This window comes from Hippopotamus amphibius, chromosome 11 (assembly GCF_030028045.1).
Source record: "Hippopotamus amphibius kiboko isolate mHipAmp2 chromosome 11, mHipAmp2.hap2, whole genome shotgun sequence".
Taxonomy (NCBI): domain Eukaryota; kingdom Metazoa; phylum Chordata; class Mammalia; order Artiodactyla; family Hippopotamidae; genus Hippopotamus; species Hippopotamus amphibius.
In genome coordinates this window covers 15,836,496-15,851,168 of record NC_080196.1, presented here as the reverse complement: position 1 = coordinate 15,851,168, position 14,673 = coordinate 15,836,496, and the positions used below count along the sequence as shown (strand labels likewise).

At 37.0% G+C, this 14,673-nt stretch overlaps 1 protein-coding gene across 14 annotated transcripts in view; it reads right to left on the bottom strand.

Annotated features, from left to right (window-relative positions):
* Positions 1-14,673, bottom strand: part of CDKAL1 (CDK5 regulatory subunit associated protein 1 like 1) — a 623,539-nt gene that overhangs the window by 404,377 nt on the left and 204,489 nt on the right. For all 14 annotated transcript variants that reach the window (XM_057700490.1, XM_057700500.1, XM_057700489.1 and 11 more), the window contains one exon: positions 4,367-4,487. In XM_057700490.1, the coding sequence (XP_057556473.1) occupies positions 4,367-4,487 (121 nt within the window). The remainder of the gene's footprint in view (positions 1-4,366; positions 4,488-14,673) is intronic.

The window sequence follows — 14,673 nt, the reverse complement described above, 5'->3', positions numbered from 1 at the left end:
TTCTAGCTCCAGCCACTCTTTGGGACTTCCAGATCCATGGTTACAAATAAATCCACTGGAGAATAACAAAGCCCATCTTCTTAACCATTACACAGCACTGCCACCCCTGCTTTTCATTCCCAAAACTACCACCCAGGTTCTCATTCCTTCCTGGCTGGGTTGCTATGGGAGGCATAAGCAAGCAATGTGGGTGACCTATAGATGCTGAAATTTCATTTCAAATGTCCCTATAACGCAGATTATTTTGTTCCCACACTTAATATCATCCCTTGCTCCTGTGAACCCACAAAAGTATCTGACAGGAGCAATAGATAAGTCTCAGTCACCTACCAGCTACATGACAGTGTGAAGTTACCTAACCTCTCTGTAACTTACTTTCTTCATCCACTAAAAAAATCTCATAAGGCTGTTGTGGGGACTAAATACAGGAAAAAATATACATTTCACAGAATTGTGTCTGGCACACATTAAGTACTCAATATACATTAGTAATGATTAACTTTATTCTCACCTGTATTTCAGAGTCATGTCGATATAGCTCTCATCCTATTAGACAAACATGTGCCTATTCATGTCTACAGAGTCCTTACCCCATAAGGGACAGTCTAGAAATAAGAGTGATATTGGATAAGGGGCAGATAATCTCAAAAGGCTCACCTCAAAAAAAAAAAAAAAAGAAGAAGAAGAACATTATAAATTTGGACAAGGAACCGAACAGACCAAATCTACATATGCATTACAGCAAACATAAGTGGGGTGAATAACTGAACATAAAATTAAGAGAGAGTATAGAAAGAAAAGATACACGTTATTTAAGAAATAAAGGTACTCTTATTATACACAATGTGATCAAATAAGTAATCATCTCAGCTCATCCACAATCTAGCATGATCTGAAATTTTCAACTTCTTCCTTGGCTAGAGCAACTAATACATACTCCTTTTACATTTTAAGTTAGAAATGTAACAAAGCATTACAACTTTGTAGAGTTTAACAGTAACTTTGCTAATTTACCAATACATATAATAAAACTTGAAGCAAATGGGATCCTTTCCCTAACTGATGAATAGGAAATTTATATGAAACTTATACATCCATGTTTAGTTTGAAAGCCATAAAACTTTGAAAAGGATAAGGTTTTGATGGAGGTGATAATTTTTGCTTGAAAGAAATAATTATCCGTAGCACTCTTTTAAAACATTCAAATGTAAATGAAAAAAGCAATGAGCTCTACCAGAGGTAAAAAAATAAATGAAATTCAAGGTAAAGATGTTAAGAGTGATACTGTCAACAAACACTCATGGAGATACTTTCATCTGAGAACAAGTGATAAGGCTGCAACTGATTCAGGAAAATGATTAGTAGTCAGAGAAGTTCAGAAACTCTTATCTCAATGAGTCAGTATGGACTGAATTCTCTTAATAGCAAAAGAATGTTTGCTAATTTACTTACTATGGGGCAATTCTATGCTGTAACATGAGAGATGGGAGAAGATGACAGGGTGAAAGGAAATATCCAGTGAGCTTTAAAAAGCCTATAGCCTCATTTTATGAAACATTAAATCCAAGAGAAGAGGGCTTCCTAGGTGGCGCAGTGGTTGAGAATCCACCTGCCAATGCAGCGGACACGGGTTCGACTCTTGCTCCAGGAAGATCCCACGTGCTGTGGAGCAACTAAGCCCGTGCGCCACAACTATTGAGCCTGCACTTTAGAGCCCGTGAGCCACAACTATTGAGCCCATGTGCTGCAACTACTGAAGCCCACGTGCCTAGAGCCCGTGCTCCGCAACAAGAGAAGCCGCAGCAATGAGGAGCCCGCGCATCACAACGAAGAGTAGCCCCCACTCACTGCAACTAAAAAGAAAGCCCGCACACAGCAAAAAAAAAGACCCAACACAGCCAATAAAATAAATAAAAAAATAAATTAAAAAAAAATCCAAGAGAAGAAAAATTCAGATTATAAACATGAAAAATTTTAACTTGATGCTATTTAAAATGGCTGTCTAAGGAAAAATTTGAAAAATAGATGGCAAAATAAATTAGTAATGGCTTTAAAATACAACCCTGAATTCGACATTTATAGAGTACTCACTTTGTACTAGACCCTGAAGTCAGAGATAATAATAGCGATAACTAAATACTTTCTGAGCTCACGAAGCTCATAACTGAGTAGGAAACATAAATCATACATTCTGAGCAGTGCCGTGGTGAAGGTAAATAGGGAATGCTGTAGATGCACAGGGGAAGGAGAGAGGAACAAGCAGCCACCCATGGAAAGGGGCACACGACTACATGCAGCAGGATTACCCACAGTGAGGCTAGAAATGGTAAGACACGCCAGGGGACCCTTGCAGCACGCAGAGAGGCCTGGAGTCAAGACAGAGAAGGACCCTGAACCTGAGAGTTTCAAGCAGTTCAGTGTGACTGAATACTGGCGTGTAAGGTGGGGAGCGACAAAACACAGACATACAGAGGCTGAAAATATAAAGCATCTCTGAAAACAGTTAAAATCGACACTCAATAGGTCACAAGTAGCTACAAAGTCACCTTGATTCTAATATAATGGATTCTAATATAAAAGAGTTTGACAGGCCCTAAAATACTAACATACTTAAAGGAATGTGCCAGTCAAAAAGGAGTTGATCAGTCCTGCATTTGTTTTTAAATGAGATTATCGGAAACATCTAGACTTTGCCCTTCTAAAGACATTATTCACAAGAAAGTAGGCTTAGCCAAACTCCAAGTATTATTGTGCAATTGGCAAGGCAATTTGTACTGTGACAAGGAATTAACACAATCCCATGCAACTTGCAAATTATAAAACTCAATTATTCATTCATAGTGAACATTTATTAAATCCCTACTGCGTACATACTTCTGTGTACTAAGGATACAATGATAAACAAGAAAGTCAATCCCCCACCCTCATGGAGCTTATTACATGCCAGGGAGGGGAGACAGACAATTACAACACAAATGGACATATGTCTATTTCAATACTGAGTATGGTACAGAGGACATTCAGGCAAATATGGAGGACAGGAAGTGTAGGGATGCTGCAATTTTAATAGGAAGTCAGGAGTCAGAACAACAACGTCAGCGATGCAGGAAGTGAAGGAAGGAGAAGAGGGACTGAGACAGAGGAAACAGCAAACAGCCTTACCCTCGAAACCTGGCTCAGGCTCCAAAGAATCTATTAGATTCTCCAGTCAATGTAACAACTATGTTTCTGACTGTTAAATTATGACTTAGTCACTAGTCTCTGAGCTTGACGAGCCCAGGTTTCTGAATCTTCCACACCAAAGGCCAGACGTTGGTCCTGGACAAGTTCACGCAGTCAACTGAAAGTCCCCAAGGACTTTTAGGGAAAAACCAAACATCTCCTTCAACATTTGCAGTCTTTGGCGGCAGTGGCGGGGATGAACCAGAAGGTGGATGATAAGACAAGAGAAAAGGTGACAAGTGACAAATACAGCTGCAGCTGTGCAGGAGGAAAGGACGGCAGTGGCTAGTAGAGAGGCAGAGAGATGCTGGAGCAGGAAAGGTAAGTTCACCGGTTCTCAATGGGAAAGAGCATGAAGAAAGCAAAGAGCATAAGGAGAACAATTTTTAAAAAGAGGGAAGGAGGATAAAATTTTAAAGGAGCAGGAAGGCTTAAATCTATAGGAAATGTGAGGCAACTGTATGCATGGAGGGATTTCCTGAGGTTTAAATTTAAATTTATTATCAGACTATAGCAATAGAGATTAAATTGGGAAATAAGTAACTGCTTCAAAAGGAGTCATTATTTAATGGAACCAAATTCAACAAATGCAAATAAAACCAAGTAAGACTGATTACACCAGGAGTCACAGTCAGGCAGAACTTCAGACCAACATGGCAATTAGAATACTTGATATTCAGTCACGATGTTCATTTGCAGTTTAAGGCTCATAAGAGTAACATTTAAAAATATTCATTTCAGATAGTTAACAATCAAACTATGGTTAGGATCTTGGACAATATTTACTATAAAAGACAGTCAAAGATGATGGGTGTGTTAACCATTTCACAGAATGAAATTACTCTTCTTAAAAAGATTTTAACCAAAGGCAGAGCTGGAAAATAAAATCCATGTTTATTACCAAAAAGGAGACGTTAGAATAATGTTAATCAAAGATAAGACCCTTGCTGCAAACAGAAGTGCAACTGCATACAGGGAACATCTTAGGTGGAACGATATTCATGTCTGATTTTTTAAAAGTTCACTTTTGATTTTTCTTTCCCATGGAAATGTTCAACTACTTTTTTATGTCATACAGCCAGGAAAAAAACTGAATTCATGAGGTATATTGAATGTTTTATGAGTAAGTGAGAGAGAAGCTTACCCAGTATTGATGGAAATGATTTCTATCAGTGGATTCTTCCTAATCTTTGGCAAATCCAGCCGTGCTCCCCCCAACCGTTTTCCATTATCCTTTTTCTGACCCAGCAGTCTCACAGAGTGACCTTCAAATAAAACAAAGAAATATACAGCAGTATGAATCATACAACTTCACTTTAATTTGCCACTTTCAGCAAATGTGTTAATATTTGCATTTAACTTTTTCTTTTATGAAAACAAAAATAACCCAGAGAAGATGTGATCATTGAACCTAAGAAATACTACCAAAGGGAAAGGCGGCTGTGTTCAAGTCTTACAGTCAAAAGTACTTTGCTAGAATATTTGCACATTCATACTGCACAGCTGAGAGAAACAGAAATATCCTCAGTGTCCTTCCACAGGTACGAATGGTCCCTAACGTAGACCAGATATGTGAATATATGACACCCGAAGGATTCACTTGGGCACTGGCCCCGTAGCCCAAGTGCAAAAGCAGATCATCTAAATCAAAGAAGTCAAGAATTAAAAAGCTGAGATAAAATGACACTTTAGGGTTGGACTTTTAAGAACAAACAAAAGCTTTTAAACTTTTTTTTTTTAATTACAAAAGAATCAGAACACTTCTAAGGCTTGTTAAAATTTTAAATTAATTGTAGAGTTACAGAAAGGTTGGAAGAATAGTACAAAACTTCCATCTCCTTGACATTCCCCAATTATTATTTTCCATATTTACTTTATCATTTTCTCTATATACATACATATTATTTTTTCATAATTTTACTGAAGTACATCCTATAAACTCACTGTAAGTACAAAATTCAATGATTTTAAATAAATAACCATCACAACCCATTTTTAGAACAATTCCACACCCCAGTTTCCCTCAAGCTTATTTATGGTCTATCCCTGCTCCCATACCAAACACATTACATTTTGCTCATCTATCAAGCAGCTGATGAACATTTGGGCTGTTTCCACTTAACACCTTTTATAATAATGCTTCTCTGAATACTTTAATACAGATCTTCATGTGGACATATGTGTTCATTTCTCTTGGATAGATTCCTAGGAAAAGAATTGTGGGTTGTGTCGTAAATTTATATTTAATTTTATAAGAAATAACTGTTTTCCCAAGAAGTGCTACCATTTTATATCCCACCAGCAACGTGTGAGGGTTTGAGTTTCTCCACATCACCAAGACCTCATATTGTAAATTCTGACAACAGCTATTCTAGTTGGCTTGTAGTGGCATATTATTGTGCTTTGAATGAATATACATTCCACGATGACTAATGATATTGAGCACTGTTTTGTGTGATTAGTCTACTGTATTCCTGTTTGGTAAAATGTTGTGATGGCTAATTTTACGTGTCAACTTAACTGGGCCACAGGGTGCCCAGACATTTAGCCAAACATTACTTTGGGTGTGTCTGTGTGGTGTTTCTAGATGAGACTGACATTTGAATCAGTAGACTGAGTACAGCAGACTGCTCTCCCTAAAACTGGTGGGCATTATCCAATTAATCAAAGACCTGAATAGAACAAAAAGGCTGAGTAAGAGGGAGCTCCTCCTGCCTGATTATTGAGCTGAGTATCTGGTCTTTTCCAGCCTTCAGACTCGCACTGAAATATCAGCTCTTCTTGGGTCTCATACCTGCCCAGTTGCCAGCTGGAACTTACACCATCAACTCTCCTGATTCTCAGGCCTTGGGACTTAGACTGGAACTACATATTAGCCCTCTGAAGTCTTCACCTTGCCAACTACAGACACTGGGAATTCTCAGCCTCCTTAATGGTGGGAGCCAATACCTTATAGTACATCTCTTTAGACACACATGTACACACCCCTATTGGTTCTCTTTCTCTGGAGAATCCTCACTAATACAAATGTCTACTCCAGTATTTTGCCAATATTTAATTTGTAGTATTTGTCTTATTATTGAATTACAAGAATTCTTCACATATTCTGGTTACATGAGATATATGATTTCTAAATGTTTTATGTCAGTCTGTGGCTTATTTCAATAGTTTCAGTTTCATAATGGCATCTCTTGAAAATTAAAGTTTTTTAATATAATGAAGTTCAATTTATCTATATTTTATTTTATAGCTCACGTTTTGGATGTCATATCCAAGAACTCTTTGCCTAGCCCAAGGGCACAAAGATTTCTCCTAGGTTTCCTTCCACAAGTATTATTGTTTTCACTCTTACAGTTAAATTTAGGGTATACTGTGTTACTCTGTGTATAATAAAGTTCTAAGTTTATTTTTGCACATGTATATTCAATTGTCCTAGCATCATTTCTTTTCCTTCTTCCTCCTTTGTGCCACTGTCATCACCCATATTAATACAGTTGTATAAATCCTAAAATATAGTACAATTTTACATAATTGTATATTTTTTTATTTTTATTTTTTCACCTGTATTGGAATAGAATTGCTTTACAATGTTGTGTTAGTTTCTGCTGTACAGCAAAGTGAGTCAGCTCTATGTATACCTATATCCCCATATCCTCTCCCTCTTGATCCTCCCTCCATCCCTATCCCACCTGACTATGTCGTCACCAAGCACTGAGCTGATCTCCCTGTGCTCTGCAGCAACTTCCCACTAGCTATCTAGTTTACATTTGGTAGTGTATATATGTCAGTGCTACTGTCTTTGTCCCAACTTACCCTTCCCCCGCATGTCCTCAAGTCTGCTCTCTACATCTGTGTCTCTATTCCTGCCCTGCCAATAAGTTCATCATTACCATTTTTCTGGACTCCATTCTTATGCGTTAGCATACGGTATTTGTTTTCCTCTGACTTACTTCATTCTGTATGACAGACTCTAGGTCCATTCACCTCACTACAAATAACTCAATTTTGTTCCTTTTTATGGCAGCATAATTGTATTTTTTTTAAAGAAAAAAAATGTGAAAACATATATTTATAAAGTACTATATATTTACCCACATAATTACCACTTCTAGTACTTTTCATTTCCTCCTGGGAATTTTCATTTGGTACCACTTTCTGCCTGAAAAAACTGTCTTTGGTATTTCTTGTAAACCAAGTCTGCTAGCAACAATTTTTTTATTTGGAAATGTCTTTATTTTGTTTTATTGTGAATGATACTTTTGCTGGATATAGAATTCTTCGCTGACAGTTTTGTTCTTTGAGCACTGAATATATCACTCCACTGTCTGACCTCTATTGCTTCTTATGAGAAGTTAACTATTAATCTTGTTGTTCTCCTGTACGTAGTATGTCATTTCTTTCTTATACTGTCAAGGTGTTCCCTCTCTTTCAACAATGACTATGATGTGTATAGGTGTGGATCTCTGCGATTTCTCTGCATGGAATTCATTTAGCTTTTTGGATCCAAAAGGAATGGTTTTCATAAAACTTGGTACATTTTCATTCAGTACTGTTTAAAACTGTCATCGCTGCTGTTTTTTTTTTTACTGTATCCTTTTCTTTTGTGACTCCCATGACACATTTGTTGATGTGCCAGATGTTGTCCCACTGGTCTCTGAGGCCCTTTTCATTTTCCTTCTGGTCTTCTATCCAAATCAAATCAATTCTCTTGGTCTATCCACAGATTTTTCTCTTCTGCCATCTCGAATCTGCATTTCAGCCCCTCTAATGCATGTTTCATTTCAGATACTGTACTTTTCAACTCCAAATTTCCTATTGGCTCTCTTTTATAATTTCTATCATTTTGTGATTCTTTATTCAAATCACTGTCATCATTCTTTTCTTAAATGCTTTTAACATCGTTTCACTTAGTTCTTTCAAGTCTTTGTCTGCTAAATCCAACATTTCTAGCCACTCATAAACAATCAATACTGACCGCTTTTTCCCCCTTGAATATGGTTATATACTTGGTTTCTTCGTGTGTATTGTAATATTTCGTTAAATACTAGAAATTTTAGGTAATATATTGTAGCAACTCTAAATTCAGATTTATCCCCCAAAGGTTACTGCTGCCTTTTTTAGTAACTCATCTGGACTAAATCTATGAAGTCTATGTCTCCACAATGAATGGTCATTGATCTCCATTCTTAGTTTTTTTTGGCTTTTTTCTCCCCACCCAAGCATAACTTCCCAGCAGTCAATTCTGTATCTGCATAGCAAAGCTAAGTCAGGGACTGATCACACATACACTCAAACACCTTAAGGCAATAAGATTCCTAACTACGTGTTGACTGATCTGTGTATGAGCCAAAAGCATTCATACTTAGGGCCATTTTCAAGTCTGCCCCACCTTTTACTTTCTCCTGGGCTTTCCTGGGTCCTCTCGCACCTTCTCGGGATGTGCATGCAGGCTCCAGCTGACAGATAAGCGTAGGTGGCTTGGGCCCACTCCAGTCCCTGCTGTCTCTGTGCACAACCTCCAATCAACTTACAGTTTGTGGAGACTTACCAAGCATCCTGTCTCTGCCTCACTTCCCAGAAGTCTCTGCTAAATCCGTGGCTAGTCTGTCTGTCTACTACTTTTGCCAAACAGGCCTACAACTTCAGGTGTGTAGAGCCGGAGCTACCCCATCCCATAGCCCCCCAAGCCACCCACCCCCAGTCTCTTGCCACAAAAATCTTCACTTTCACTGTCCTCCAACTCAACCGAGCCTTTTGGGAGCAGCAGTGAAGCTGCTGGTTTTCACAGCCTGCCCTGCCCTGGCTGAACAAGCTTGTGCACAGAGCTGAGGAAGCAAAGTGGCAGTAGTGCCAGGCACAAACACCACAGACTCACACTTTGCTTACCCAAAGTTCAGTCGTTTGCACAAACACTTCTCAGTTTGCTGACTGCTTTTAGTCAATTTCCAGAGTGCTAGAATGGCTTGTTTTTGACCATTTGTCCTGCTTTATTGTTGCTTGTGGGGAGACTTGTTGACCTTCTCACACAGTCATGCTGCAAGCTAATCAATGCCAACTTTTTAAAAGCAATTATATAAAATAACTTCAAATACACAATTAGTACGGATATAAGATTCTAAGCAATTATATGTGTGTTTCATCACCCCTCATTTCAGAAAGATATACTGCTTAAACACCTCCTGCACAGACAGCTTTTCAGGACCAGAAGTAATAAAAACATCCATCATAGCCTTTTTGTACTAATGGCTTTAATAAGAAACATTAAGTACTTCATTCATTCTGAAAATTCTTGCTCTGATGGAGAAACACAGCTAGACTCAAGCAATCATTTGGCATACCAGATTTCACAGATTTTCAAGATAAGTTGAACTCTTCAATCACAAGTCCAGTTAATGAAGAGGTGAGCTAGATTGGCATGACAACATAATAGTTCTCTAGGAGACGCCAAAAGTTCAATAATGACTATGCAAAGGCATGCTATTTTCATACTAGTATGAGACAAATTTCATTATATCCTGCTGAGACTTCAGCAATATGAGCCTGTACTAATAACATTTGATAAATTATTCATCTCCACTATCTACATGCAAATAAAGGACCATATCTCTGCCTGATGATATAATGAGTTATTTTCCAATCCAATGATTCATTAAAGAGTGGCAGAGCTAACAAAAGTCTGTTTTTTTTTTTTAATTGAAAAATATACTACACTAAAAACAAAGTAGGAAATAACATAAAAGCCCCTCATTATAGCTGGCCAAAGATGAAAGAAAGGAAACTCAACCACATAATGATTCATTTTTTAAAAAAACAGACTACCAGAATAAAACTTCTATACTTGTTATATACCATCTCTTTTAAAAATCCTTTTTGCAAACAGAACTGCTATTTCAAATTAACTCCATAGACCACAGAATAAAAACATATACTACAAATCATTATCCATTATATGTGCAGCTATCAAAATTATTACCCTCTAAAACAAACTGAAATTTGACAGGAAAAAATAAGATGAAGACGATGTCTTAAAGAAAGTGTATCTATGGGATGAAAAAGAGAAGAAACAAGGACTTAGAACAGGGAAACATGCCAAAGGAATAAAAATGTGAAAGGTAAAAAGGAAACTTCTGGAGCAAATTTATACTGAAAATGAACATGCTATACTTATGAAGGGACCAAGCCGCAAGGACCATCAATAGATGCTCGCACATTGCTTCTCTGTTTGATCTCTTCTGGTTAGACACCGGTGCCTAGCACGGTGATGGGAAAAGAACGCTGCTCAATGAGGACCAATTTATTTTGTGACTGCTGCAAATTTCATCACCCTTTGTGGCTAGATTGAAGAGAAAGACAGGAAGAAAAGAAATCAGGACAACAGAGTTTGAAAGAAAAGGAGAGTGATTGGTTTTTACATCATTTCAATCACACGTAATTAATAGGAAGAGATGGGAACAAGGATGCTCAGTGTGACCAGATCAACTGACAATAACCTGAGACCACTGAGGAGAGAGGGATAAAGATGGATGTGATTAAAATAAAGATATGTGATTTTAATACAAGGATGAAAAAAGAAGATCGCCTCATATGTAGAATGCGACATACTCAAATGTTCTATTTCTGAGATCTTTTATCTTTCCCATTTTCAATGTAAACTCACATTTAATCTCCTCTAAATAATGGTCAAATATGTCTCAGTGGGCTTATTACCCATCTTTAATAAACATGTCTCTAAGTTGTTACTTACAAGTGTCACATAAAATTCAGTCCTGTTAAACCAAATTTAATTTTAAGCCTGAGGCTTTCAGCAGTTATTTATAAATCAGCTACAAAACCTGATTCTGCGCTGGTTTTTACGTTAGATCTAATCCATTAAAGAATGTTACTAAACCATTTTATTAGCTAAAATTATTATATATTACCAAGTATTAAACCAAAACCTAGTTTGTTTCATATATTCACTAGTATATGCACACTTGTGACTTGATAATACTGAAGAACCTATATGAAAAAAGGCATGTTTTATACAACAATTGCTATACTCGTTGAATCAATATTCAGTGTTGTTTATGGATCTTCATGAGCAAATAATCTTCTCCAAATCCCACAGTGCTAACTGCACTGAACATTATTAGAGCTGAGGAAAAACATCCCACCCATACATACTAGAAAGTCCAGTCTGTCAACATGGCAGGAAGCCAATTATAATGGTCATTCACAAGCAGAAAAGTACCAACTCCTGGAATATAAGCATATGTATAAATAGAAACACACACACTGAGTGACAGAAACAGGACTACCTACAAAATACTTATTAATTAAATTATGTTCCTACATATAAACCAATCTTTCTCCCCCCGGTTCTCAAAGCTAAAGTGGGTTGTGCAAATTATCTTTAGAATATCATTACACATTACGGAAGCACTGGTAATCTGGCAGCTTCGACTCCAATTGTTTATTTCTTTTCCCTTTAATTTCTTTTTCTTCTAAAGGCTCTATAAACAGCCAGACGTTCCTTCAATACTTCATTCATCCCACCTAAGTTTAGAGGCCATCACTGTTTCCTTAATATGTGACCACCCACCTCCACCACCACCAGAGAGGCCTCACGCCAAGTTATTTTTTCATCTCTTACTAACTGTTCTCACTTCACACAAATTCAGTCCTATTAACAGACATTCTGAAGACCTATCTGAACCCTAAGCTCTGGGTCGGCCTGTTGGAAAAATTCCTAATAAAGCAACCCAACACGATGCTGGGAGCAGAGGGTAAGAGAAGACTGGTAGATATTCAAGCAAAAAGGAAAAAAAAAAAAAAAGAAGAGTAAATGCACAGACATCACTTCTCACTGAAGTAAATATAGCTCCATCAATGTGAATATTGTTTAAGAATATTAGAAAGGAATGCTCAAGTTACTGCTTTTCTATAAGATGCTTGGAGTTATTAGTTGGCATAGCCTCTAAAAGCTTTTAATTACTTAATTACACAGAAAAACAAAAATTTAGCCAAAAGTTTGTCTCTGCAATTTCATTCCTCATATGTAGGCTCCTCCCAAGAAAGCAAGCATTCTCTAATAGTCACACTTAAAAGTAACTCTCTCTTGCAATAGTTTTATTTTAAAAGAAGAAAGCAAAGTAAAACAAAGAAGTTGGGTTAAGTGAAAGGAGCAGCTAGTCTAGGTTGGAAAACTTTACCCAAAATGCTAGAATTGATTCAAAAACACAAGATCACTACAATTCAAGCGCCAATTTCAGCCACTAAGATTTCAGCAATTATCGAGAATTTAAATGTTAACTAGAACAATGACACTTAAAAAGAGACATTAAAATAAGAGAAGAATGGTTAGAAACAACTGTCCAAAAAGACAATTCAAAGTGTGAGTCAAAGTATAAACGAAGAGAGCCTACCAAGGTCCTGATGTTACCAGCGTGCGTTTCCAGAGTTTTGGGTTGGAGAGGAAGCTAAGATAGGACATAATACAAAGTTTAAATACCCTGAAAGTTTAAGCGTTATTTAATATCAAAACTCTGCTTGCACCAAAAGGTATCTATGCTATAATTATAACGATGTGAAATTTAGGTATGATCCAGAACTATGCAAGATGTAAAGATGAAAACATGTCGGAATGGAAAATTCTAAGGCAATTTTTTCTTTCATTTGCACAGCATTGTTGGTACAACTAATGACAACTATTTTAAAGTCATCACACTGGACAAGGGATACATATAATAAATAATGCACATAAGCAAGATGTCTTCTTATATAAATGGAGATATCTTCTGGAGGCAAACTACCAGAAGCATTTAATTTTATGTTTTTTTTTAAGCTTTTTATTGGAATCTATTTGCTTTACACTCTTGTACCAGTTTTTGAGGTACACCAAAGTGAATCAGCTGTATTTATACATATAACCCCATATCCCCTCCCTCCCACGACTCCCTCCCCCCCTCCCTGTCCTGGCCCTCTAAGGCATCACCCATCATCAAGTTGATCTCCTTTTGTTATACAGCAACTTCCCACTAGCTATCTATTTTACACTTGGTAGTGTAAATATGTCTATGCTACTCTCTCACTTCGTCCCAGCTTCCCCTTCACCTCCCACCCCAGCCCTGTGTCAAGTCCATTCTCTATATCTGTAACTCCACTCTTGCCCTGTCACTGGGTTCATCAGTACCATTTCTTCAGATTCCACATATGAGTTAGCATACGGTATCTGTTTTTCTCTTTCTGGCTTACTTCACTCTGTATGATTTAACTGTGTCTTTCGCAAACGGATACACCTTTTATGGCAATGGGAGGAGATCTGTATGGTGCCAATTTATTTTTCACAATCTAAATCAAGTGTACATCAAAATATTCAAGAGTCAAAGCAGCCCATGTCAATAACCTCACCTTAGTACTGACCCTTAAAAAGAACTCAGGTCATTGGCTGTCTTGCTATAGTAGGCTCTCCTGAATTCTTTTTTTTTTCCATATTCTACTTATTTACTTATTTTTAATTTTTATTGGATTATAGTTACTTTACAGTGTTGTGTTTGTTTCTACTGTACATCAAAGTGAATCAGCTATACATATATTCCCTCTTTTTTGGACTTCCTTCTCATTTAGATCACCACAGATCTCCTGAGTTCTAAATTTAAATAGCCCCAAGGCTTTAATATTTATAGCAATAAAGCTACTCAATGCTTCATTTCAGTAAGTAAAGCATCCATGGCAGCAATGCAGAAACCTAATCACTGCTCATGCTCAGACCCATATTCCCCAAATTACTGCAGCAGGTGATGAAAGCACAGATAACAGACCTAATAATAGATGGCATTCAAGCTCCTAAAAAAAAGAGAACAATATTATACAAGAATAATGAACTTATAAGCCACATTTAACTTTTAAAAACTGAAGCTCAAATGCCCATGTCCAATCATGAATGAAAATGTCAAGTTCCTCCTGATATTATTCAAATCATGTATAAAATGCCACAGAGGAGAGGTGGGAGGCAGTATAAAGGAAACCTAAAAGGGAGGAAGTTAGGGAAGGAGGCATCTGACACTTACTTATTGGCATTAAATTCACACTCTTAGTCCTCAACCCCTTGCGACAAGGTGTTATCACTGCCCTTCTATAGAAATGGGGACAGTGATATGAGTAGAAATTTAAAAAAATAAGAAAAAGATGTACATTTTATATCACAACACAATACTACACTAATGCACATACATAACTGAAACAAAAGTTCCAAAATGGTACAGATTAGTCAAAAAATGAAATCTGTTTGAAATATTATTTTATCAATATTTAAATACAACATAAAGACTTCCCGAATATATATCCCTCTCCAAAAAAAAAAAAAACCATTCTGTCCTGAGTCATCACAATCACTTTTGCCCTAAACAAACTTAAGGTCTTGAGGAAAACTTCTTATAAACAAATAACTGGAATGACGTGTCAGAGATGGTC